The sequence below is a fragment of the Plectropomus leopardus genome, chromosome 14 (assembly GCF_008729295.1).
Source record: "Plectropomus leopardus isolate mb chromosome 14, YSFRI_Pleo_2.0, whole genome shotgun sequence".
Taxonomy (NCBI): Eukaryota; Metazoa; Chordata; class Actinopteri; order Perciformes; family Serranidae; genus Plectropomus; species Plectropomus leopardus.
In genome coordinates this window covers 8,479,479-8,506,998 of record NC_056476.1, presented here as the reverse complement: position 1 = coordinate 8,506,998, position 27,520 = coordinate 8,479,479, and the positions used below count along the sequence as shown (strand labels likewise).

The 27,520-nt window shown below is 41.7% G+C and overlaps 1 protein-coding gene across 2 annotated transcripts; it reads right to left on the bottom strand.

Moving 5' to 3' along the window:
• Window positions 1–2,207: 2,207 nt before the first annotated feature.
• On the bottom strand, window positions 2,208–26,414 carry ttbk2a (tau tubulin kinase 2a). 2 transcript variants are annotated; one of them, XM_042501060.1, is made up of 16 exons: window positions 26,110–26,414; window positions 17,703–17,864; window positions 15,172–15,319; window positions 13,080–13,153; window positions 12,030–12,170; window positions 11,503–11,607; window positions 10,972–11,037; window positions 10,735–10,827; window positions 10,504–10,629; window positions 10,149–10,306; window positions 9,828–10,035; window positions 9,000–9,223; window positions 7,927–8,479; window positions 5,611–5,949; window positions 3,892–4,865; window positions 2,208–2,687 (listed from the first exon to the last, which is right to left on the bottom strand). In XM_042501060.1, exons 2-16 carry the CDS (start codon window positions 17,769–17,771, stop codon window positions 2,240–2,242), a joined length of 3,726 nt encoding a protein of 1,241 aa, XP_042356994.1. In that variant the 5' UTR covers window positions 17,772–17,864; window positions 26,110–26,414; the 3' UTR covers window positions 2,208–2,239. The 2 variants fall into 2 exon arrangements, with proteins under 2 accessions (XP_042356994.1, XP_042356995.1); XM_042501061.1 differs by lacking the exon at window positions 5,611–5,949.
• Window positions 26,415–27,520: the final 1,106 nt, after the last annotated feature.

The following is a 27,520-nucleotide window of genomic DNA, read 5'->3' as shown; positions in this document are numbered from 1 at the left end:
ACACAGTAGGCACAAAAAGGTGTGTGTCCTCACGCACTTGACACAATTGATTGTACAAAAGGGTCACTTTGGAGTAATCCCTTTGATTTTAAACATCTGTGAGCGACACTAAACCGCACATCCACTATCACACACAAGAGGGTAGGAGTCGAAAGCGTCGCTAAGCATCAAAATAAATATCTCAATAAATACAACTGTACACAAATTCTGGCTTTATGCATTCACAGGTAGCACAAAGTAAATTATCATACCCTGCCTGCAATCTCCGAATGCAGAGGAGATAACCGAGTCAACCCCCAGGCCAATATTTAATTAAGATATCATCAGCTACACTGATATTACATCAGTATAATCCAAGTGCATTAATACTGGGGATAAATAAGTTACATTATATTGTGATGCAGGATGCATGAAGATGAATAAACAGGATTTATTTATGTGCCCAGTGGTCCAACTAACTACTGATCTACATATTATAGTACTGCCTGCATTAGGAAATCACAGTTTAACTTTGCAGGTCAATTATTTTGCTCTACGACTTTATCATATAAATAAAATGAGGACCCTGACATGTCACCACTTGTCTCATATTTTATAATAAAGGGACACTCCACCGACTATTCCGCCTACGAACAGTGATTTGAAAGAGGCGGGCACTTATGCTATTGAGTTGCATTATGGGAAATGTAGGAACCAACATTCTCGGAGCTTAACGGACAAAAGTCAGGATATTTTGGCTTCTGCTGCACTAATTTTAACATTTCTTCAGGGTTCCCACACATTTTCACGGACATTTATCAAACATATTAGCTTCAAATTCTATTAAAAGATGATTTCAGCTAACTGGCAAACAGGAATAGAGAGATAGAGCGCAGGGATAAAATGGAGAAATGTACGCGATGGCAAACAAGACGTCACACATCGACGCATAGTAATGCTACGTTACGTCCACAGCTACAGAAAAAAAAAATGTTGCGATGTTACATTGCGTTGCAGATAATCTGCCGAAGATTACTGTAATAAATTCATTCAACACAAAAAATTTGATGACTTTTTCAAAACTGTATGACTTTTACTAGGGATGTGATGTCCCAATCACGTTTTTTTGCCCCGATCCGATCCGAGTCTTTTCATATTAAGTATCTGCCAATATGTCCCGATCCAATACTTTTTGTTTTACTAGATAATACAGCTGCACAGTGCACATTTTAAGAGAGGTACTTAAAAGTTATTTTAAAAATACCTGCATTCAAGCTGTTCTATGAAAAAAAGTAAAGCACAAAATGACAAACCCTCCATTTGATCTTTTTGGCTTCCTTGCTGTCTCGAGGGAATGCCTCTGTCCCTTTAAGAGTAGTTGCTGTGGTGCAGTTTGTGATTTGTGTTCTGTTGAGCATCTGTTTTCGTCATCTGCACATATTTTGGGCGGATTACCCTTTACTAAGAGATAAGACATGTTGGCTTTTTTCTTGCGGGGCTTTCATTTTACTTTGCAGGGATCAGTGTTGAGGAGATTGGTCTCCTCTGCTCTCTCCTCCGAGAAGGGCGGAGAAACACCAAGCGATATAGCTGAAAGCGGACCATGAGCCTCTCACACTGAGCTGCAATGAAATGAGTGCTCATAACTTCAGTAAATAATATAAATAAACAATCTCATACTGCATTTTCGTTCATGACGTAAGGTCTTTTGCGGCAGGCCGGGCTCAGCTGCTGCTCTAAAGTTCAGCAGAGAGGAGAGACAGTTTATTGGAGCAGAGGAGACAAAGGCTGTGCTCCGATTTGATCTGCATAAAAGTAAAAACCTCTGTTAGACATCTGATATATAACAAAAGATTGGATTTCGCTCTATAAGCGAAATATTCCCAATCCCCATCAGAAAAACATGCTTGATTGGATCGGGACATCCCAAAGTTTGACTGGTTCCATGACTTTTCCAGGTTTTCTATGATGGTGGAAACCCTGATTCTTTCTCAAATCTGTCTCCCACAAATCCAGCAACTTTATGTAAGTGCCATCTTAAATAGCTGGAGTGCCCCTTTGAAGCTGGGCACATAAATAAATTATAAATCCTGTGTGCAAATCGAAGAAGTGAAGAGAACACTATGAAACAGCGAGACAAGTTTAAGGTTCAAAAATGGAAACAGGAAGACTACAGGAAGGCTTTAATCCTGACTGCGGTCTACCCTATCATAGTAGTCTAGGAGTCTCCTCTGCTGTGGCAGCGCAACCTTGTAGGCGACTATCTGCTCAGCTTGCTGGAACACTTTCCCTCTCGGCTGCAGCCTTTTCCCCTGGACAGGTGGAAGGGGCCCGTGCGAGCCTGGCGGCTGCAGCAAGTCTCCTGATGATGGGGGTAGAAGCGGCGGGGAGGCGGTGAGCCAGAGAAGCTGGGAGGCGAGCGGCTGCGGCCCAGGCAGCCCCCTCCCCCGCTGCCACGGTGCTCGTGGCGAGAGGGCGAGGAGCTGACAGAGCGCTGCAGGGAGGAGGAGCTGCGTGGGGAGGCGCTGGAGCTGCGGTGGTGGTGCGGGGAGCTCGTCAGGCTGCAGATGCCCATCCTGGAGCCCCCGTGCTGGGCTGAGGAGCGGTGGTGGAGGGGGGAGCCACGGGAGCCATGCATCAGCTGAGCAAGGCATGTCAGAAGGTCTGAGTCACTGTTGCTGCCGGCTCGGATGCGGTAACGCCTAAGCCTGAGTGGGTACAAGAAGCAGGGCGGGTTATGGATCACAGCCAAGTCATATCCATCATCATTTTAAAGCAAACCAGGAGACGGTGATAAAACAAATTTCTTGCCAAGAGTCAGACAAGCAGAGCAGTACACCAGACAGACAGCAAGTGGTTAACTTAACTTAAAATGCAAGGGGAAACAGCTACCCTGGCACTGTCCAAACGGTAAGAAATGTCTGTGAACGCCTCTTAATTTCGCTAATTAAGACTTAAAAAAAAGAAAAACGTGTACAAACAAAAATGTCACACCAAGTTGTGGTTTTACTGGCAGTCAGATGCTGAAATGATTTCACAGCCAGGAAGACCGCAGGAAGTCAATGCATCCAACCAAGAAATACTTCCAACAAAATAAATACAAAATACAAAATAAACAAACACCAAAAAAGTGAAATTTAGAGGTGCTGGTAGGCAGATTTCTTTTTTAAGCTTTGGACAGGGCCAGGCTACCTGTTTCTCCATGCTTTCCCTCACCTGCTGGTTCTTTCTTCATATTTAGCATTCAAACTGTGAGAGTCATGTCAATCCTCTCATCACACTATCGGCAAGGAAGTGAATATGAGAAAAGTGTCCTTAAACTTCCTTAAAGGGGAGCTCTGGTGTTTTTAACCTGGACCCTATTTCCCCTGTTTTTGTGTCTAAGTGACTCATGGCAACAACAATTTGGTTGGGTGTTGAGAGGGAGCGCTGAAAGCTCACAAGAGGCGAAAACTGGAAATGTTGGTGAGAGCTGGAAAGGGCAGTACTGGTAATAGTTTTTCGTGCTGGAGTTAAATAAGCATATTTTACTCTTATCTAGAAGACGTTTTTGTCATGGCTGAAGATGTTCTGACTTGACAATATGAAAAAGTCTTGTCCTTCAGCAATACCTGAACATAAAAAAGAATGAAACGAAAGGTACACAAAAAAATCATTTTTTCTGTAAGGTCCTTCAAATTCAAAATTGTTGTTCCCAGTCATTGAAACACAAAATATTGGGATATAGGGTCCAGGTTGAAAAAAAAAACTCCATCAGATTTTCCCTTTAATTACAAGAATCAGTCAACAACATAAATTAAGATGCTATGGGATTTCTTATGTTGACATGCTCTTTCTTTCATGCTTAATAATGATTTGGTTAATTATTCAATTTTTGATCCATAAAGGAAAAGGCGCTGTTTACGCAGTTACCTGCCCTCCGCTGTAGGGCGACAAGGTGGCTTTCCAGGAGGTGGGCGCGGCAGGAATTGGGCAGCCAGCTGCTCGGCGGAGGAGGTTGAGTGAACGGGACGAGGGATCCTGCTCTTGCGTGACAGAGGGCTAGAGGAGGAGGAGAGGGAAGGAGCATCGTCTCCCTGGCGGTCAGAGCGGGAGCCCATGAGAGAGTCCTCGTCCTGAGAGCGGTCAGAAGTGGAGGACAGCGGGTCTCTGGCAAGGGAGGCCACCATGGGGCCGCGCCTATCAGAGAGTGAAGGTGAGGCGGTGGGGGAGGGGACCGGGCCCTGGTGATTAGCTTTCTTCTGTAGGAGTTTCTCCTTAGCAGAGCCTGGAGGAGGGAGCTCCAGCAGGCTGGAGGGCTCCAGGACGGGGATGCGGCTATGCCTCCGGCTGGGGTCCCTACGAGGGGCAGCCAGGGGGGAGGAGGCTGATCCGTTGGTCTGATCTGGGGCGTGGTTTACATCGTTGTTCCCGTCCATCTGAGGCTCTGTGGCATAGGGAGTCAGGTCAGAATCATTCTCAGCGTCTTTCAGTTTGGGGAATGCACCGTTACTTTGGCTGTTCACAGGAGGGGAGAGGTGGCCGTTGGCGAACTCAGGGCTGCGAGGAGAGCGAGGAGAGTGAGGAGAGCGTGGAGAGGAAGGAGAGCGCAGAGGAGGGGAGTGTGGAGAACGGGGGGAGCGTGGAGAAGACACACGGTTCGACGCGGGGCTTTGAGCTTTGCTGTGGATGTCTCCATTGACCAGCATCTCAGCCAGGGGGTCTGTGGGCGTCCCTGGATGGGTGGGCACGTGGTCCTGGGGGGAGCTGATGTCCGCTGTGTGCTCCTGCACCTGCTGAGCCTCAGCCTCAGTCTCAGCCTCACCACGCCTCTCCAGCAGGAGGCACTGTGGAGCACTGTCTGATCCGGACTGGGAGGACAGCCCAGAGGGACGCTGAGCCGTCAACTGGAGGGGAGGGGGAGGTGGAGACACGGGAGGGAGGAGAAACACAAACAGGTGTTATTTAAAAAAGAAAGCATACTAAAAGTGGGAATAATATTCTAATTGTCAAAGGCCTGTTGCTGATAGACTACAACATGTCGAGTTGTGCTGTAGTTCTGTAGCAAGAGCCTGATGTGTGAAAAAAAAAGAATTTTAACATATGGGGTAATAAATGGTGATTAGTTTGGCAACTGCATGCAATACCATAGCTACCATTATCAGACCGAAACACATAAGTGCTATGGCAGTGTCAGTCAAGCTGTGAGTACTAAACCAGCGAGTAGGACAGGAAACGTTCACGCAACTTCGCAGGGGGCTTCAGCGAAGAGAGGGTGAGGAACAAATACAGGGAGAGAGAGAGAAAGAGAAAGATAGAGAGGACAAAGACGATCTGAAACAAAAGAGACCATGCAACCTGTAGTCATGACTCGACATTCCAAACACACATGCCACAATCAGACAAACACACACCCCCCTATTCAGATCACAAGGACACATGTCCAGACACAAGGACACATCTGACCCATGCTCTGTCTGGCCTGCACAATGCCCCTCATGGTTTCTGGAGAGAGCTGACAACACAATAAGCAAGCCAACGGAACAAAGAAGCCAAAATAAGCAACTTAAACAAAAAGAAAAAGAACAAAAATGCTGGTGTATTGCTAGAGGAAGCTGAATGGATGTTTTTTTATTGTGATGGGCTCATCACCTGCTGCAGCTGAGCGCGAGTGATGCGTATGACAGAGGGGAACTTGGCGTTGGCAGCACCCGCCGGGATGGCTGGCAGTTTCCTGCGACTGGGTGAGCGGGTGCCAGGGGCGGGGTTTGGTGGTAGTGGTAGGGAGGCGTGGCAGGAGGAGGAAGAGGAGGGGCGCTCCTGCTGCTGCTGGTCGACCGACTGGCTGCGCCTCATGCCCGGTGGCTGGCGCAGGTGCAATGGATCCGACAGGGTGGTCAGGAGTGTGTGAGGGCTGGGAGAGCGCAGAGGGATGGGGCTGGATGTCCGGATCGCGACCTCCTCAGGCAGGGATGGAGGAGAGGTGGGGAGCTAAGAGAGGGGGAGGAGAGAAGTGGGAGGTGGAGAGAGGAGGGGTTGTGAAATTGGTGAGGGAGTGAGAAGATGGAGGAGGTGTGGTGGAGGTGCCGTGAGGTAGGACAAGCAGGTGGGGAGCACGACGTCGATGTTTTGGACGGATAAACCAACGGGACGATTACTGACCATGGTTTTGGTTGCAAGGAAACAACGTTGTTGTTCCACTTAGACTTTCAGTCCAGCTACTGCTGCATGAAAACACTGCATGAAGCACTTATCTTTAATCCTCCTAAACTGAAATACACACTGTGGGAAATAGCAAAACTAGTTTACGGACTTTGCTGCTCAATGGTAGGTCGTTCCCTTCGACAAAGTACAAACTTGACATCAGAACTAAAAGTCAGTTTCATACCATTTCCCTAACGACAAGAGCCAGCATAAAGCGATAATCAGTGCTTGAACAGGCAAGCAATGTTGGCTAGTGATCGTTTACTTGAAGAAGCTAACAATGTTGGCTAGCGATAAACAAGCTAACGATGCTGGCTAGTGACCGTTAGTTTGAACAAGCTAACGATAAGTCTGAACAAGCTTTCGATGTTGGTTTGCGATTGTTGGCCTGAACAAGACACCTATGTAGTTTGAACAAGATAAAGATAGCAATGGCTGGCTTGAACCATGGATGGCTCGAACAAGCTAGGGATGATGGCTAGTGGTCGCTAGCTTGAACAAGCTAACAATGTTTGCTAGCCATCGTAAGTTTGAACAAGAAAATAACGATGGCTAGTTATCATTGGCTTAAACAAACAAATGATGTTGGCTAGACATCTTCAACTTGAACAAGCTATCGGTGTCGGCTTGAACAAGCTAACTATGCTGGTTAGCAATTGTTAAGCTTACTTGACAATGTTTCATCAAAATGTGTTCCCCTGTCGAATAATGTTTCCAACCCTGTTAATGCAAACTCCCCCCCTTTTGGCGGTAAGGGTTAGGGCTAAGGATTTGGGTTAGGTTTAGGTAGGTAATAACACATATTGACAGTCCTTGACACAATACTGGTAATGAAATGAGCACTGCTAACCCTGGAGTTTTCCAACAGTGTCCAGTTCTTCTTTTTTTCTGGTTAATTTCTAAAGTGAAGCGCCATATTTTTATTTCTGACAAATTTGTACTTTGTACTACCATTGATCAGCAAGATCTTAAAACTAATTTTGCTATTTTCCGCACAGTTTTTTCAGTTCAGAAGGATTAAAGTTAGGCGGAAGTCTATGCAGAACAACAATGCAATTTCCTAAAAACCACAAGACACCTTGAAAATGGTCTATAAAGATAAGGGATAATGATCTTAGGCAGGGGAAGGAAGACAGAGACGAGCCAGGCAGATTTTGGGAATGCTGTTCCTCTGGTTGTAGGAGAGTGAGGGGATAGTTATTCCTCTTGTACTGAAAAGAGTTGCTCAACAATTTGGGTAAACATAAATGTTGAACTCGTAGTTTGAGCAGGATTTTGAGATTTAATGGACTGGTTAAAGGTTATAAAAAGTAAAGGAGCAAAAAAGTATTTCGAACTAAGCAAACCAAAGCAGATTTGGGAAAAAATCACTCAATTTGTGAAGTAAATAAAACCAACCAAACATACTGCAAATGTCTGCAAATAAGATCAAATTATGCATGATATCTAATGCAAATCAAAGTGCATTTCAAAGCCATAAAGCTCTCTTTCCCCCCCCCATGCTGTGATCTGATTAAAAAGCTTGTGACACAAATATCTACTTTCTAACAAAACAAGCAAATAAGCGAGGAAACACAAAGCAGTAACATTTAGCTTCAAACTAAAGCAAGATGCAGCTGGTGACTCTGACTTGTATGATTTTAGCACTGATGCTCTAAAGCTAAAACTCTGACTCTGTACAGCTTTTTAACTTTGTAAAAATGCTGACTACAGTCAGTATCATGTATGCCATGTTGTGAGATGGCCTTCAATGAAAGGGCTTACCTGAGTGAGGACTCCTTCAGCCAGAGCTTCAGCTGGGCTGGTTGGAGTGATGGGGGGCAGAGCCCCAGCAGGGCCCACGCTAAGCTCCAACTTGTCCACTTTTACACTTCCCTTGGAGGAAGCCGTGCTCTCTTGTTTGGTTTTACCCGAGTTAGGGCTTGGGCTGCCCTTTTCCCATCCAGGAGACTGATCTACTGGCTGGAGCACCTCCGGCTCCTCATCCTCCTCCGACGGGCTGGTGGTAGCTTTGGCTCCTGGAGAGCCACCGGGCCGCTCCACCATCACCCACTCCCTTGAGTCAACGTCCTGCCTCCCAGAGCTCAGATTGAGGGCCACAAAGCCCCCGCTGCTGGCTGCCCCCTCTCCTTGCTCCAGAGATCCAGAGGACGCTGGTTTAGGAGAACCACCACCAGATAAGAACTCCTCATCGTAGTGCCAGACCCTATCAGGACGCTCCCCAGCAGGTACAGCTTGACCCTGAGTTACAGGGATGATCGCAGCCCCATCAGCCTCCTTCTCCTGGTGTTGGGTGCCAAGCTGCTGCTTCCCTGAGCTGAACAGACACAAGACAAATGCAAACAAGCTGCTCTCTGCTCCTTAGCAATATTAAGAAAACTAGTGGATGTGTGTGACACATTTAAAGAAATTCCCTTAAAGTGTTCTTGAGATATTGCATTCATGAAAATGCAATAAATTAGGTCACAGTTACCTAACCTTTGACCAACAAGTTCTGAACAGTTCATTGTCGACTCAAAGTGGATTTTTGTGCCAAATCTGAAAAAAATCACTCAAGGTTTTTTTACGATATTGCAGTCACAAGAATGAGACAGACAATGACCTTGACCTTTAATCTATGACTACCAAAATCTAATCAGTGTGTCATTGAGTCTAGGCGGACGTTCGTGCCAAATTTAAAGAGATTCCCTCAAGGCCTTCTTGAGGTATTATGTTCATGAGAATGGGACATACATTGGGACAATCTGGAAACATAACGCCTCCAGCCACTGCTTTCACCAGTGAGGTGGCACAAAAAAATTCTTAAGATAGATGGATTGGTTACTTGACGGACATACCAGGCCTCCAAGAAGCGCTCTGGACTGGGCTTGGACTCCAGACCAAGCCTCCTCTCCAGCTCAAAACTGTGAATGTTGCGGAGCTTCCTCAGCAGGGGGCCATCACGGTCTGAGGGCACCACCTCAGAGGGCAGTTTGACTGGAGAACCCAGGCTTGGCCCAGCATAGGGGCTCTGGTGTCCATGGTTGCCCTGGTTGTTGCTGTGTTCCTCCTCCGTGGCCGCCTGTGGAAACCAGTCAGTTTGCTTTCAAGTGACTAACTAAAAAAGCAGGTGGATTTCAACTGGGGTACAGAGGCCGCGTTAACTGAATACTTTCCGTCACTGACTGAATTTTGCTTTTAATAATGATGGGGAAATCTGAAGGCAGCCTATCATTTTTACACATTAGAACACTGATGGCGTTCTATTGTAACTTTAGTAATTCACACCCCTGTCCAATTGGTGGCATGTGCGTATTAATTAGCTATTGATTATATGCAGGACCTGGTTGGCTAACTAGCTTTAGCCATTGCATTCATAGGCTATCTTGCTACATATCACTGCAAAATTTCACAGCAGCTGTGTGTCCAACGATGTTCATAAAATATGCGTAATCTATAAACTTGTTCTGTATATTAAAAAATTAATAAATACAAATTAAATGCTATTAAATATGTCCCATTATTACAAAATGAAAATGAAAAATGACACATGCTAAAAGATTATGATGGATTTTTTACGACTCTCTCTGTCCAAATGATGAACTACAAGAAAGACTAATGCAACCTCTGCTGGGATATTAATTCTCTGAGAGCTCTTGGGATGACAAAACTATACAACACTCTACCTTCCAGACAGCTGTCCTGATGCGGTTACGGTTGCGGTCCAGCTCCTCCCAGACATCAGCCTCCTGGTTGCGGTGTGGGTGGAGGGGAGAGCCTGGCAAGCGCTCCGGAGCGGGATTGTTCTCCACGTCGCTGAGCTGCTCGTCCTGCAGAACCTCGTCTGTGTTTTCTCTCATCAGGTCGCCAGGGATAAGGGAGGCATTTGCCATACTGAGGCAACAAAAGATACAAACATCATTTCATGTTTGAGGCTATAAAAGACAGAGGCAATCAATACAAATAACTGAGTGTGTGAAGTGTTTGTTTTTTTCAATCAATCGTACCCCAAGTGTGCCGGAGTGAGGCGAGTGTGATGCTGTGGTGTTGTGGCACTGGCACTGATTGTCAAAGTGCCGTCAGTGCCGGTCCGCTCCCAGTCATAAGGGTCATTTTCCACGACATTGTAGGTTTTCATGCTGTTGTCAAACACTGACATCAGCAGCTGCACCAACACAAGAATACATTTTTTGTGAGTTTTTATCAACAGAGGATGGGTTTTGAACACTTAAGGACAGAAAAAACACGTATCAACTTGAGCACATCACACACTGTGCAGTTTTACAACTATATCATCTATCACTGAAACCACCGCTTCTATCAATGCAGGAAAAAGTCTTTCTAAAAATCCAGTTTTGTCACCTGGTAGTCGGGCTTAGTGAAGTAATCGAGGCTGGAGATGTGTTCCAAGAACACACCAAACTCTGCTGGCAGGTGTTTGAGCATCAGACGATGGTCGTAAGTATCCTTCAGCTTCCCCACGTGTTCCTAAGAATGATCAAACACCCACACCTGTCACATCTCATCACCTACAGACACCTGGATGGGCTGTTTATTTTTCCATGAAGGACAGTGATTGCTGTTTATCCTTACTTTGTCCTTGATCTTCCTCCACGGCAACTGACCGACCAGAAACTCCACCAGCATGTAGAAGAGAGACCACAGGTCATCGTGTCGACCCATCTCCTGTAGATTTACACCAAGGCTGAGTTAACATTAATCAATATGTGATCATTGACAAAAAAAGAGAGAGTATAGCACATGAATAAGCGTGCGGGACAGCATCACAGATTATACAAGAGCTCCTGAACAGGGTAGACAGATACTGACCTTATTCTTGTGTGCATTGACAGATGCATAGCGGACTGTTCCCCTGAACCCTGCTACTGGACGGGGCTAAAGACAGAGACGGACATTAAATACTAATCAGTTTTATTCATTTTTTTTATTCACAAATTTGCCTCTATATCTATACAGCATACACCTTGGTCCTTACATATCGCTTTACATGAATGACTCATTATAACGCAGTAAAAGAAAAGGAGACTTCATCACACACTTTTGTTTCCATATTTTTGGATGTGTCAATTTCTTAATGCATGCTTGTTGGAAACTGGTTCTGACTGAATTTTGGCATTTTAAAAGGAACAGCCATTCACACCTCTCTTTATTACTTTTTCGTTAAAGTAGCTTGGGTGAATTTAGGCTAGAGGGGATGGGATTATCAAGCCAAACCTGTACAGACATGTTGTGTAGAGTTTTGCTTCCAGACACCAGAGATATTTTTCATACACCAGCACTGATAAAGGCAGCCTCAAGATCAGTATATAATGTATATCATTAATAGAGGAGGACACTTACAGGTCGAACCTCCTGGCAAGAGTTGGTGAACTGACGAGCTAAACCAAAGTCCAGCATGTAGCAGGTCCGACAGGTACTCGGGAAGCGGCCCATGGCGAAATTGGACTGAGGCAGAAAAACAGGAGGAATTGATTAAAAGAATAATAAAATACATTATAAATTATGTGTGAATACAATTACAATGAAATTTAATGTCTCTTTATATTCATGTTATGACAGGGCAAAAACACATCCCTATGGTGGAATATAATTTACTACAGCAGCTCTGGAGACAGAAGATATTTACATTTTGCTGTATTGTGGGCGTTTATCCAACACTCATAGTGAGCCAGTTTACTGTAAGTGCAACAAAAATACTGAATCAGCAAAACCAGCAGTCAATAATAAAAAGTGCCAGCGTCACAAACACTGCTGAGACAGTTGGAATAAAAAATATTCTCATGTGTTGGGAATATATAGAAGCTGTGTAATGAATTAAGCACCAAATGTTAAATATCCTCCGCTGAAGTGCGCTAACTGTGACTCACCGGTTTGATGTCACGATGTAGGAAGCCGACAGAGTGGATGCTCTCTATGGCCTCCAGGATCTGGCGTCCCAGACGCAGAGTGGTGCTGATGCTGAAGGTTCCCCGGGTCATACTCCTTCTCAGATCGGCCAGGTTACGGCCCTGAGAAAGAGAGTATTAAGGAGATCAGTTTGTCTAATAAACCCCTTTTTAAAAAAACAGAGGACCTCTGTTTATCTTAAGGCCAAAAAATGATCTTCCTAGTTTTCTTTTGGAAGCAACACACAGTAACTGGCAGAAAAAATGAAAATAAAATCACAAGTCTAACTGGCTGAAATGTTTGACAGTTGTGATAACCAAATGTGTTGTGAGGACAGAAAAAAGCCAACAGTGAGAAAAAATATAAATACAGCTGCACCGATCATCTGTAATTAAACACATGGTGCGGTTGAGAGTCGGTGCGGTACACGAAAATGTGGCATTCCTGTGGGTCTGGTTATAAATCTCCACCAGACCACATGTTCAAAACACTCTATGTCTATGTGATCACGACTTAGTGTTACAGCGTTTCAGAGCAGGCTACAGTTATTGAAACTAGAACTTCAACTATTGTCAACAGATTGTTTGATGAACAGAAAATAAATCTGTAACTTCTCTGATAATTAATTAATCATTTATGTCACTATTTTTAGAAAGCCAGAAATTTGAAATTTTCATGTTCTCAATTACCATGGTTTGCTGCTTTTCTTGGTCTTACATAGTAAATTTAATATTCTTGCTTCGGAAATGTTGGTTGGCCAAAATACACAATGCTTTGTAAAGCAAATGATTAATTAAAAAAAAAAGTCAAGTCACACAACAAAATCTTTTGCAGTCCTAACTGACACAGGAGATAATGTGCATAATGTAACTTTTAAAAAATGACTTGACAATTAATCAAGATTGTTTTCAATAGTTAATTTGTCACTCCACTGTCTGCTTCAAAATGAGTTTAATGTGTGACACTGGGATCGGGAAATCAGCTGAACATAAGTGCTTCTGACGCATTAAGTCCTCTGCATTTAAACCAACCTGAAGCTCCATCACCACATAGTTAAAGCGGTCATTGCGGCCGCATCCCACAAAGCGACACACGTGGTCTTTACCTAAGAAATAAAAGAAGAACAAAAGAGTTTCAGCATGAGGTCACCTCACAGTCACCTGACGTCAGCTGCATCATTCGATCATAAGTTGGATCACGATGATGTGTGAGTTCATATTTCCTCTGCCCTTCCCTCTCTACAGCTCACTGCCCTCCCATCAGCCAGCGTCCCTGTATGCCGCTGATTTATGGGCTGTAGCGTACGACGCCGGCTCTACACATGTGCATAAATTGCCTTCAGATTGGGAGCAAATGTGCAAATTGTGCTCTGGGCTCAAAGAACATTGCTGCACTGGCAGCCACACCCCGAACCCTCCAGCACGCAGTGTATGTCACCAGCAAAACCTCCTTGTTAAATCCTTCTTTTAGATTCACCTAATTCTTAAACAAAAAATCTAAATAATCAAATTAAAGTATAAAAAAAGCTAATGTTAGCTCGATATGACCCATTAGTCTTTTTATAAGACCGTGGGTCGATGTTTACTCTGGAGCAGCTGGGCGGGTCAGCAGTGTTTGGAGGAGGGGGGGCGTCTTAAGTTACATGCTGGTTCTCTCAGGAAACAACAAACCCATGATGCCCAAGGCCGCAGCCATTAGACAGAAAACATGATCCCAGCCCATTGATTTTCCTCTCAGAGGGGAGACAGAAAGAAAAGGCACAGTGGTCAAAAGGCAGGAAGGGAGAGGGGAGGGAGAAGACACGGTTTAAAAAAGAGAGAGGAGTAAAACTATACAACCGCCCTGTAGGAGCTCTCTTGTGTTGACTGTGGGAGGTTCTGGGCATTAAAACATGCACCTCCTCTTGTGACTGTCATCTGAAACTTTAACATTAGTACTCTGACTCTTGAACCACGGGTAAAACATTTAAAAATGTGAAATGCAGGATGATTTATCTGCTGAATGACGGTGTGTTTTGAACTGCAGACGCAAACTGAGCTGAACTCTGGACCAAATTGTGTTTCCAGATGAGTCAGATGATCTGTTTCCACTCTGCTATCAATGCACAAAAGCTGCGTGTCTTCTTGTTTGCCCTTTTAATTTTTTTTTTTTTTTTTTGGCTTGCATGCCTTATCAATCCAGGAGACAATATTTAAAGGTTATTTATTCAGTTTACTTACTACTTACTATTCACTATTACTATTTTGTTTTTTAATAGTATTATTATTATTATTCGATTTATTATTTTGCTTATCGCTGCTGTTGGGCACAAACCTCTTATCTCCAAATTGCTATTTTTCAGGAATTAGAAAAAACGCAGTGTTTTTTAAGCAATACAATGTAGATAGTAGGTTTAGTCACAAGCTTTTGTAAATACATTTCAATGGTTGAGAAATGGTAAAACCCACTGAAAGACATAGAGGGGGACCAATGGAATTAATTTTTTAAATAATAAATAAAATAGTGAAATGTGGCGCTATGAGGTTTGCACCCAACAACGATGACATTCAATACTATATATACAGTATATATATATATATATATATACATGTCTCCTTCCTATCATGAATCATATTCTGTGTTTTCCACTTTATTATAATTATTTGCTCACCCTCTCTTCTCTCTCCTCTTTCTTAGCTGCAGACATGCACCCAAACACATGTACACGAGTGACCTCAATAACTATCCACAGTAAGTAAAACAACTGGTTTGCATATCAACAACAGAAAGGATATTTTTAATGCATGATTATCTTTTGCATGTTGTTTTTTTTGTCTTCCTTTTGTCTTCTCTCATCCAATCTTGTCTATATTTACACCTCCATCTTTCCTATGCATGTCTTTATTTTTTTACCGCCCTTTGCCCTCTAATAAAAAAGAATAAAAAAAGAAAAGAAAATATTGCAAGAAAATGTTTCACAATTCTAATAATAAAAAGACAAAAATAAAGAAAATATTGCAAGAAAATGTTTGACAATGCTAATGGTACACTCAGCGTCCTGTTTTCAATAACAGGTCGCCGTGCCAGAGAGGATCAATCAATTCCTGAAATGTAACCAAATCCGCTGAATCCATTTCGACTCACCCTGGAGCTTCTTGAGGACGGCCACCTCCATCTTGAGCACCTGTTTAGGCTGCTGGGCCGACTCCACCTTCAGCGCCACGCTGACCCGCGTCAGCAGGTCCAACGCCTCGTAGATCTCCCCGAACCCGCCGCCCCCGATCTTCTTCACCTGGAGGAAGATGATGGGAAAAAAACGCATAAGAGCATTTACAGACCATGTATGTGCATGGAGAGAGAGATATAAATTTTTCTCAGGAAGGTCAGGGGTCAGAGGTCAGCAGGAGAACATCCTCCAAAAAGTTTGAGCTCTTGCTCAAAGATACTTCAGCAGGTTGAGAGTGCTTTGTCATATTTAGGCTTGAAACTGTCAACTTGGGTTGACTTTCATATTAAATTTTTCCCACTACACTCCCCTTTGAGGTTTCACTGAGGTCAGATAGCATCATATATCAAATGGTCTGCATCAGTGACAGTCAACATTAGCTTTGTTAATGAAAACTAACTAAATATGTTCATCGACGACCTTTACTTCCATGATAAAGACGAAAAAATGACAAGACAGCGCCAACATTGTGAAACACTTACTGTGACCATATTAACATGAGGTATTTTAGATGGAAAAAGAAGATAGTAAAATACTGTGCAAACAATAACAACTTTACTAAAATCTCTCTTTATTTTCTTACTCAAAAAAGGGAAGACAAAACATTATAGACTGTTTTTTCTTCTTGCAGCGGTTTCGTTTCCTGTGCTGCACGCAATGAGCCCAGTCAGCAGGACAACAACAGTGATTGTGAAAGAGACACAAGGTGATACTGAAGCATTTATCTTACAATGTAGCTTAGAAAAAAAGCAAACAAATGGATTGAATTATGTTGGTTTACGTGTAAAATTGAGATAAATTCTTGCATTTTCTTCTTGGTAATGCAGCAAATATTGAAATGTTGCAAGAGGCTACTGCAAAATTACTTTGGTACTGTTTATCTAAAAATTTAAAAGAGAATATCCAGATTGTATTTTTTAGAATTACTGAAGGGGATAAATATGGACTGATGTGACAGAATGGGCAGGGGTAGAGTAGGAAGTCAAATATCTGAAGTAATATGCATTTTCTGAAGTTTTAGCATATCTTGTTGAGGAGTATTATTAAATATTTTTCACTACGGTACTGTTTCTGTTAGAATACATCAACAGTGACATCAGTTTTCCTTTTTTGGTTACCTGACAGGAGGGCTGCAACAAACTATTATTTTCTTTACAGATTTATATGTTGAGTATTTTCTTTATAAATGGATTTATAACTTGAGCTATAAAATGCCAGAAATAAAACTGAACAATCACAAGCTGACATACTGACATGGCGATACTAATGATTATTTTCATCATCCATTAATCTTCCCATTACTTTCTAGATTAATCAATTAATCATTTTGTCAGGAAAGTCTCAGACATTAGGGAAACAAGCCTTTTTAGAAGCAAGAAACCAACAAATGTTTTTCCTTAAAAAATTACTAAAATGATTATTTGATTATCTAAATAATTCATTTTCTGTGGACTAATTATTGTGGCTTTAATTCACATTGCTTAGTTTTGTCACATTAACAGTCTGAAACCCCAAAATATTCAGTTTACTATCAGAAAAGTGGCAGCAAAAATAAAAATACTCTCATTTTGGACCCTGTAACAAGGTGTTGTATGACATTTTGGCTTGAAAGATGACTTCAAAGATAAATTTTTAAATACACAAATTATCCCAAAAATTGTTTTAAATACATTTTTCTCCCTACTTGACAGGAATGAATCTGACTGGGTAATTAGCTCACATGTATACAGTTCCTTCGGTGCTGAAAGCATTTGCACTGATGGAAAGCAGGCCTAAGTGTTAAGATTTTCCTCAATTAAAATGAAACCAAGAAACGTGATTCGCTTCACAATGCTCTCGTCTTTATTTCACTCAATTTGCCCCCGACAGTTCTACCGTTTCACTCTCACCTCTCAGTGCTAGTAGAGCTTCAATTTCTCCCACGTGTCCTTCACTGTCCTCCGTGCACACACACACACACACACACACACACATACACAGAGTCTTGTGTCGCACTAGGAGCTAAAGTCGTGGGATTAGCTGCAGCATTCTTATGTAACTGCGCTCCTCAGAAGACAGGAAGTGGAGCCGGGCCGCCAGTGAGGAATAACAGCCTCACATGGCACCCAGGCTGGCACAGCAGTGAGAGACATGGGCCCTCAGGGAACACTGCTGCTGCTGCTGCTGCTTATAGCACACTGCACTGCCACAAATAGCTATACAGAAGCTATTTTTGGATCTCCCGTACTGCAGCAGGCCTACCTGGACAGAGCGACACGACCCCAAACTGTCCGAGCCACAGGTGAGCTGCTCCAGAGCAAAGCAGGACTCATCATCGCAGGCAGGCAGAGGAAAGCATTGTTTGATGAACAAAGAGTTGCTGTTTGTGGACGGAGGGTGAGCCTGGGACAGGCAGTGATGGGGCTGCACAAACACACCGCCTATTGTCGCTGAACAGCTCGCCACTTACCACTTTCCATCGGTCCTTGACCAGGGAGAGCACGCTTAGGATGTCAGCTTGTTCCGCTCCCCCGCTCATCCCGTCTGTGGACCAGGGACGCTGTCCTCACTACTTCCCCCCTCGACCAGCAGCCTCAGATTGGGACGGGCATTTGGGCCTTGATTGAGAATGCTACGGAAGCCAAAAGAGACAAAACTGTCATACACTGAGGAATAAATCAATTGGTGAATTTTGTTTTTCTAGACTAATCTGCATACAATTGATAATTTTGGCATCTTAAAGGGACAGTTCACTTCAAAATAAAAAATAAAAATTAGTTTTTCCAGTGTGATCTAGCTCCATTCTACTGAAGAGAAGGCAGATATCTCTGCGCCTGATATTTCCAAGACTCTGTAATTCACACCAAAACAATCTAGATTGAGAAATAGCACTACCGGTAAGCATAACAACATATATTTTGTTATTTTGGAGTAAACTGTCCCTTTAAAATGGTTCTTCAGCAAGGAGGTTTCATCAGACGGGAAATGCAGATGGCTTGTCTTTTTAAGTCTGGTTGAACTCCATATGAAAATCTGAAAGTCGCCGGGGTTGACAGACAAAGTTAAACCCCTGGCTTAATGGCTGGAGCTTTCTGATACTCGACCATCGCTGCAGCTGCCACACCTGCTGCCAGCAGCTGTCCTTCCAGACAAACTCGCCCCACCAACTCACAGGCAAAAGTCCTGCGTCTTAAATTACAAAAAGGCTTTTTCTTAGTATCATTTTCCCAGCCATTTATCTTGTGTGCGACAGCCCAGGAGCAGATCTTTTAAATAATGTCCTTTAAGTTTTGTCAGATATAATGAGACTGCTTAATCTGAATAATTTTGCATTAGTTCTAGTAGTGAAACGTGTGCAGACAAAGTGTGCATCATGATAATCTTAGATAAAGCTGACCCAAATGCTTCAAAGGTCCAATTGTTGCCGTAGCTGACATCAAAATCAAACGTCAAAAAATGTCTGTCACCAGCAGTCCAGCACTACCGAAACTGAGGCAGTTTGACCTCACGTGACAGGCTCAAAGATCCGCTAGCAAGATGTAGAAAAAGTCAAGCATCTACAATTGGTTTAAATTTGCAAAAATAATCCCCTAAAATTTGAGCTCCGGATATACCAATGGAAACTTGTATGTCTCAAATCTACAACGAGCTCACCTAAAAACTCTGAGTAACCGCTTAACTATTCTTGTCTTTCTAGCTGTAATAGCTAATGTTGAAGCTTCAGCTAAATGGTGGATATTTATCACTGAAGCTTTGATGTACACAAATTAGTATTTGGGACAGCCCTAATCATAAAGGATTTTTAAATAAAACGTAAACACTGAATGATATGTTCTGTATATACAGTATACACTAATGTCCTTAACATTGAACTGCATAAAATGTCATTAATCTGCTTAAGGCAGCATTTTGCAGGACAGTTTTACTTTTATTCCTAATTCAAGGCTACAGAAATGTGAATCACAATACATTCAAGTCATCGCAAAATGATTTTTTAACATAAGGTTACATTGTAATTATACCAGATTTTGTGCAACCAAAGTCAAAATGAGTCAACTATGCTAATAATCTGCCACAAATTCCTGTCTCGGACCATGTCCTTAAATAAATCTGATGCCTGATGATAAACTGGAACCACTTTCTTATTAAGTCTCCTGTTATAAAAGGTTTGTTAAATGGATCGTGGTTTAATTAATGGTTCATAAATACATTACCTTATAACTAATGCTTACGGATCAGTTATAAGCTATCAACAAAAACATTTGGGTTGCCAGATTTTTAAAAATCCATCTTTTTATCCTTTTTTAATTCCATGAATTGAAATGGTGGGATACACTTCTTTTTAAGCAGCATCTACTCCGCAGTTTTACATGTTAATAAGCTATTAAAAATTAATCATTTTGGTCCAGATTCTCTGCAAGTTTTTCCAGAGGGTGAATGAATTAAACAGCTAAAAGGACAACTGACTTGTGTTGTCAGATTACAGGAATTTCTAACATCGATACTATACCTTGAAATCTTGATATTTGAAACCATTTTCAATGCTAAAGGCAAAATTGGGATTAAGTTTGAATATGTATTACAGGACAAATAAGAAAACAGCAGAATGACTGTAGTAAAAAACATTATTAAAGAAAGCGAGAAAGCGCCGCTGGTAACAGTGCATCGATGGTGCTGAAAATGAGCGTTGAAATCTTTTCAAATTTTCAGAAACAGAATGTAGAGATAAATTAATATTTATGATAACAGTACAACTAACCTTGCAATTCAAAAAAATGCTCATATTTATGTCTTATGACCCATTTAGGGTGCATGAATAAATTGCTCATTAATAAAGCCATTTTTGTAACTTACAGGTGGTACCACCACTTACACGGTACCATAAATCTATTATCTTGTATGACAAGCTTCCTTGGTAAAAAAAGGGGCTGTCTGTACAATAAAGATCAAGTGGAGTTTCCTCTGCAAAGGTTGTGTATACAGTCGTCTATTATACAACATCCATATCAGAGATAAGAATTCCTCCGGAGAGAACACACGCTGCTAACTTCCCTCAGTCTGGCATCAAAGCAAACCCGACTTCGCTTCATCATTCTGCACACGGCGCACAGGCGTCTGCGGTTATGCAACAAGCCTTCAAAACACTATTTGGTTACGGGGCATGATCCCGACATCAAGGAGGAGGCAATCAATCCCATCATGCACCAGGATGAGGTGGGGAGATGGAAGAGGGCAGAGCGTGGTTAGACTAGATAATGACAAGCATGAAATGTGACAAGGTTGTGAGTCAGGAGCAAGGTGGACTCGAGCACAAGGATGACACGACTGGACGAGACGTCTCAGGATTATGAATGTCTTTTTAAGACATTCTGCTACTCTAATAGACTTTGGACTGTATTATTTTAGTATGTAGTTAATAATTATTACCACCGTCTATCATAATGTCTGGATTTTTGTGAATTACTATGACACAATAATAACAGAGGCACATCATCTGAATCATCAGATAAAGGCTTGAAAATAAGATATCAGCATCAGCCTGAAATGAACATTTATGCAGATATGACTGACAACACTTAGACTTTGCAACTTTAATCAGTCAAATTTTCCCTGGTTGTGGCTATCATCAGCGTTGTCTTGGGGAGAGCATCAAGTAGACTGCTCATAGACTTATTATTGTGATGACATTATGTTTTTTTTTAATAGCTTTTCTAGGCTAGAGAAAAGTTTTACAAACATAAATCCACAATAGAAAGGGTCATAATTGGCCTTTTTTGCAGTTTGAGGTGTCCTTTTAAACAGTTCATCTCTTTTGTAATGGTTGTCTATGGGGAAAATACTTTTTGGGCTGCAGACAGCAGCATTCCTGGGGGCCTGGCTTAAAAATGGACAATACTGACAGTCTACAGCCATGCTAAAAAATAACAATACTAACATGCTGATGTTTAGCAGGACATGGTTTAGGGTGTTAGTAAGGCCCCTAGGAAGCGTGCAAGGCTTTGAGGCCAAGTTTCATAGTGGCAAAACAGTGGAATTACAACTTACAAGTCTGTTATGTGATGCCATGAGGCCCAAAAATCCTTTTTTTCCATAGACTTGCATGGTGAAAGAGACATCTGTAAATCCTATATTTTTTTGAGCGTCAAAAATTGTCTTTACTAATATCCAATATTTGGAAAGTCTACAAGAGCCACATATGAATTCATATTATCCCAACTGAAGTTAGCAGAGCGCTAAACCGGAAGTAGCCACTCCCGGGTGAATGTTTTTGGCTTCACAGAAATGAACATAGCCCTGCCTCCAATGCTGTATCCAGTTCCCTCTATACATTCATGGTGTTAGTATGTTATAATGTGCTAAATAGCACTAAAAACAAATTACAGCTGAGGCTGAAGGGTATTTCATTAGTTTTGCAGGTGTTTAGACAAACAAACCAAGGTACAATTATATCCTGATGATATCTAATAAAAAGTCAAAGGGTGACCAAATGTATTACAGGTCATCTTATTGGGAACATGAAGTCAGATCAATGCATACAATATCTGTGAAGATTTTGTACACAAAATCACATGAAGGTGCTAAAGTAATGTCAGGGGATCACTATCAAGATTGATCCTCGGAGGATCATGAATGACTGATAATAATCAATCATTTCACTACCGGCCAAAGTGGTGGAGTGAGCAACATACATCCCCAGGGTGAAACAGTGAGCACAAAAATTAAATTGAATTTTGGCTATGCTTTATGCCAACACCTCTCTTTAAAGACACACTGGCCAAAGCTGATTCAAACTTCTATATAATTCTCTTTTAGGCAGGAAATTTATGTCAATGTCATCCAATAAAACCAAAAATGCATTTTGTTCCTAGTGAGTAGCGTCTGTTATCATTTTAGATCCACAGAAACCAAGCGAGACCTGCCTTCAGTGGAATTCTTGATGTTATGCTAATTGGTGACAAAGCAAAAAACACGCAGCACACCAAAAACCACAGAAGAGACATGCTGTACAGAACCCTTTAAACCACAGAGGGATGACAGAGGCTCACTGTAAGCGCTGATTAAATAACCTCTGCTGTGAGTCTAGTGTCAGAACTTCAAGGTCACCCCACGTTTCCTTCTTTTAAGAGAAGAAGCACTTTCTCTGTCACATCGCAGCTATTGTGCATGAGATATTTTTTTCTTTATGAGCACGGTAGGATGAGTTGGAGAGATATAACCTCTGTAGCTTATGAGTGAGAAAAGTGGAAGGTATAGGAGGAAGGATGGATGTTTTGGTAGGTCTCTGATACCTAAGCTAACCTATACTTTTAGGTGAGGATTGTGGATAAGTCTAAGACCATCTTGACCATCTTGTCCCCTTTTTCTGTCCAAGTGTGCCAAAATAGCAGAACAATACTGAGACACAAGGAGTGCTGGGATACTAACTGACTGCATAAAACAGCCACATCTCCAACACACACCTTGCACTCAAACACAAGCTCGTTGCATGTGTGCACACACCGATGCACAAGCCAAGCTGCCTCATGCTGTGACTAATCTCACACTTCACAGAAAGACACGGCTCTGCTCTTCCTCCTCCATACGAACCACCATCAATGAAAACAGACTTTGGACCAAAAATTAAACCAATCTGTGAAAACCAGCTCCCTGTCTCACCATGAATCATCCTGACCCCCCACGTCTCCACGGCGACGATGGTGCAGTGCCATTTTCATCTGCTGACTGCAGCTTGTCGTCGCCTCTGCCCTTTTGGTCTGCTGGAAGCTGCAGGTTTTGCAGCTACATGCAGTAAAGCATCATGAAATTTCATGGGTGATCCAAGGGCGTAGGTTTCAATTGAACATGGGTTCCTGCATTCTGGTGAATTTCATGCAGCATTTTTTGTCTTTTCTGCATCAATATATGATGTAAATGTCTTTAATATTCTCAAATTAAAGTCCTCTTTTACTCTTGTGTTTTTATTTGGGGGAACACATATGAAGCAGGGGATTTGGGGGTCCATCAATGGCGTGATCCCCCCTCAGAGCATGCCTCCTGCTCTACACTTAAAGGGTAACTTTGGTATTTTTCAGCCTCAACACTTTTTTGCCATGTTTTTTGTGTCCAAGTGATCAAAGGCGACAATAATTTTGAAATTGATTCAGTGTTGAGCGAGAGTGTTGCAGCTGCAGCAGCGAAATAAGCTGCAACGTAACTTCTCTGGGCTTGTGCTCGTTTTTGCCACTGACAGGCTCAGATTATTATAATAGGAGCCTGACAAAATTATAGAAAGCATTCATACAGAGGCAGATATTTCTGTTGAAGATTAAGAGCCTTTTGTTAAACCAGATGTAACTCCGAAAAAGTCATTACCACTTCCACCAGACCCCATTTAAATAAACAATCATTTTAGCGTGTACAGAGACAGCATTTTTTGGCTGACTTCGGTAAATTAGGGATCTATTTAAACAAAACCAGAGTTGCTGATTGTTGGAACAGTGGAAAGATGAACCAGGGTGGTTCTTGTGAGTTTTACTTTATTCCTCTTGATTTTGAAGTAGGTGTTTTCGAGATGATAAATTACTGTTTATTTATATGGAGTCTGGTGAGTTTGTCAACAGTGACTTAGGGGGAGATTGTTTCTGGTTACACAAAAAGGATCTTTCTCAGTAAATTGTCGGACACTTGATACAAATCTGAGCCTGTCAGTAGCAAAAACACTTTTGGTAGACATAAATTAATGGTGCATAATTGCCCCAAGTGGTTACATTGCAGCCTGTTTCGTGGCTACCAGCTGCAGTCCTCTCTTTTAATACTGGACTGATTTCAAAAATTGTTGGTCCCATTAGTCACTAAGACACAAAGAATGGGAAAATAAGTCCAGGGTACAAAAGTTATCCTTTAACACGAAATTCTGTAGAGGTTTTGTTAATAAAGATTGATAATTGACCCTAAAGCCACGCATACATGGTTTGAGTGAGAACAACTTAACTGAATATTAAGCCTCTGCTTAATTTTCTGTGTGTCCTCACACAGTAGCAAGACTGGGAGACTTGTTGGGCTGTTGCTGAATGAAAAAAAGTGTCTGGTCTGACAACTCTGTGTGCAGGATGAGGCCTGGAGAGGAGCCAGCATGGGGAGGCCCTGCACTCAAGTCACAGCATGGATGCAACTGATCCTGTCTGCAGACACTGAAGGATGAGTGTGTGTTTATATGGCAGCAAACTCTTCACCAAAGACCAATATAGGTTTGGATATATAGTCAAAATCCTTCAGTGAAACAGCCATTTGTGCAAAACAAGTGTAAAAAGACAAACCTTCCGTACCTTGTTTTAATGCTCTAAAACCTGAGCACATTGGTTTAATTTCTTTGGAAAACATGGGGAGAAGGCAACGAGCAATGAGACATGGACCAGAAATTTGCAGAAACTTAGTTAAAAAAATTACAAGAAAATTACTCAAGTGAGTAAAAAACAAAATTAAACATGAAAATGACAATTAAAAGTGCTGAAAATAATTGTTTATTTTATATATTTTATTACTTTTTTTCTGTAACATCATTTGAATATAAATAAATATTTGATAATTGTGTTGTTTACATTTAAATTTATTGTTGTTATATTACTGCCTTGTTTTTATCAGCTGCTTTTCTGAGGTATAAAAAAAATCCACTTTGTAACCTTGCTAAGAAAAGTGCTATACAGATAAAGTTTTTCATTATATATAATTTTTATCTTTTATCTGTAAATAGGAATGCAAGACACTGCAATGTCTGGGATTAAAGTAGGCATTAGGGGTTGACCGACTTTGGTTTCTCAGGGCCGATACAGATTATTAGTAGTTAATGAGACCGATAATCGACATTTGGAACCAATATGCATTTACAATAAAATGAAAATCTCTCTGGGAAATATTTAGAATTTGGAATAAAACCAACTCCAACACAGGACTTTGTTTAAATGCCATTAGCAAATGTTTGATCAAAACTGAAACTTTCAACACCAAATACAGCAAGTTCCCAGAAACTTTTTTTTATTGTCAAGTTAAAACTCAAATTAAAAAATGAATAAATAAAAAAAACTCCCTGAGATTGACAAAGTAAAAGTTACCCCCATGCTGACACTTTCTTTGCACTTTTTAATAAATTAATGTTATCGGCGGCAAATAAAACGCCAGTACAGATAATCAGCAAAATGTCAAATATCGGCCCTGATTATCAGCCAAGCCAGTGATCTGTTGACCTCTAGTAGGCCTGGGCAGTGGAAACAAAAATGGTAAATTAAAGCTATGCCAGCTCATGTGTCTGCAGCAGCACTTCATGCCAACCCTGCACAAGTCAGTGCTCCACTTGGGCCACCCCAGTAAAAGAAGTCTGGACACGCCACTGTAGCACGCTGCAGCAATGTCCCGGTACATTTGTCAACAACACGAAAAAAGTCCGCACACTGTGGCTTCCTCGATCCATACAATTTCTGGACTTTTTTTCACGTTGTTGATTGCTATTCTTGTTCAGCATTTGCGGTTTTTTAATGTACGCGACTATTATGTTTTCCGATTCATTTGTCAAGCCAGCTGTCAGGCAGGTTTCCCAAAAAATGAACCCCCCTATCCTCCCTGCAGTGGACTGGCTTTGCTGTGGAGAGCTGTTGCATAGCGAGTTGGTTGCCACAGCAGATTTACTCAGGCGCGTCCACGCACATTGGCTGTCCACACAGGCCACGCAACCTCATCCTGCTTGGCGTGTAGGAGGTTATACTGTAAAGCCCTGACAACATGCAGGGCAACCGCGCATGCAGCTGCACGCGACACTGAATTTAGGGGTGGTGAAAAAGAGGCGAAAGCGAAAATGGGGGACAAAATAGCATGGCCTCCGTTTTTTTTTTTTACCGAATCCTTACCTTTGGTCTGTGCTGCCAAACCTTGATCCAATGAAGAGCCGGGTGTGGTTACAAAAAATCCTGTACGTTTGGAGGCGGCGGAGACGACATCGAGCGGAATCCCATCGCGAGCGGAGCGTCCATGGAGGAGAGGCGGAGGCGGTCGTGGTCGGTGGCTAAAAATGAACAAACGGAGGGTGAAAAATGTCTGAATGTGATCGTCCCTTTTCTCCTTCTGCCTGTCACCTCAGCATCTCTGTCGGTCGCTGCGGATCCGTGACGTGACGGCTCTCTGTGATGATCAGCAGCCTTCCTGCGCGCGCGGCCCCGATTCCATCGCCCCTCGCAACAAGCTCGGGCGCGCGCACCCAGGGTCTTTTTAAAGCTCGTTCACGGTTTAAAAAGTCGACGCGCGCGCTGTATACACAATCACAACATTGTGTTTTTTTTTAACAGCTTTAATATTCTGTCGAATATTCTAGTAAAATGCACAAATGTTTTAAAAATGCTAAAAAAGCAAATAAATACAAATGCATTTAAGAAGTAATCTCTGTAGTTTTTGAGGATACAATGTAATTCGGAACGTGGCCACAGAGAAAAAAAAATATGACCGCTGGGGGGCAACATTTATTCAAAGATGGCGTATGTAACTGATGGCGCACACACAAGCTGTATAAAAGATTATAAATATATCCATTGGTTGCATATACTTTTCTTTACCTGTATTCTTGTATACCTGTTTATAATTTTTTAGATGTATTTCAAATGTTATCTTTTGTTTGTTTTATTTATCTGTTCATTTTAAATTATACTTTTCATACATACACATGCCATTTAAATCTGTTAGTTTTTACAGGTGCTGTCATTATTTGCCTGATGTTTTGTACATGTTAATTTTGTATAAATAGTTGAATAAAATGTGTAAATAGCTACTGGTACCTAAATTTCCCTTGAGATTAACCCTTTGAAACCTGAGCAAATTGGTTTGATTTCTGTCAAAAACATGGAGAGAGGACCAAGACTGCAACTTAACAAGACATGGCCCAATGATTTGCAAATCCAACCACACAGTTGACATTTTTTGCAATCAAATTGCATTTCTAAAAACTTGGGAAAACTAATTTTCATTTTATACAGTATCTATTTATTTTTTGTTAATTAACTTTTATATGTTTATTGTATAAAGTTCGTTTTTCAGATTTTATTATATAACACTGACTATTTGTTTTCCCATATATTTTATACAGATTTGTTTTACTAGATTCATTTTTATTTGTATCTATTTATTTTTGTTTATTTTTATTTTATATGCTTATTGAATGAAGTTACTTTTTTCAGATTTTTATTATGTAGCACTGACTATTTGTTTTTCCCATATATTTTATACAGATTTGTTTTACTAGATTCATTTTTATTTGAATCTATTTACTTT

What these genes read in the sequence shown, in the direction of transcription:
- ttbk2a (XM_042501060.1), bottom strand. Translation starts at nt 17,771, where the DNA reads ATGAGCGGGGGAGCGGAACAAGCTGACATCCTAAGCGTGCTCTCCCTG. An exon ending in TACATCGTGACATCAAACCG is followed by an intron (nt 11,608 to 12,029) that starts GTGAGTCACAGT and finishes TTTCTGCCTCAG; the next exon opens with TCCAATTTCGCCATGGGCCG. An exon ending in CTCGCGCTCAGCTGCAGCAG is followed by an intron (nt 4,866 to 5,610) that starts GTGATGAGCCCA and finishes CCTCCCCTCCAG; the next exon opens with TTGACGGCTCAGCGTCCCTC.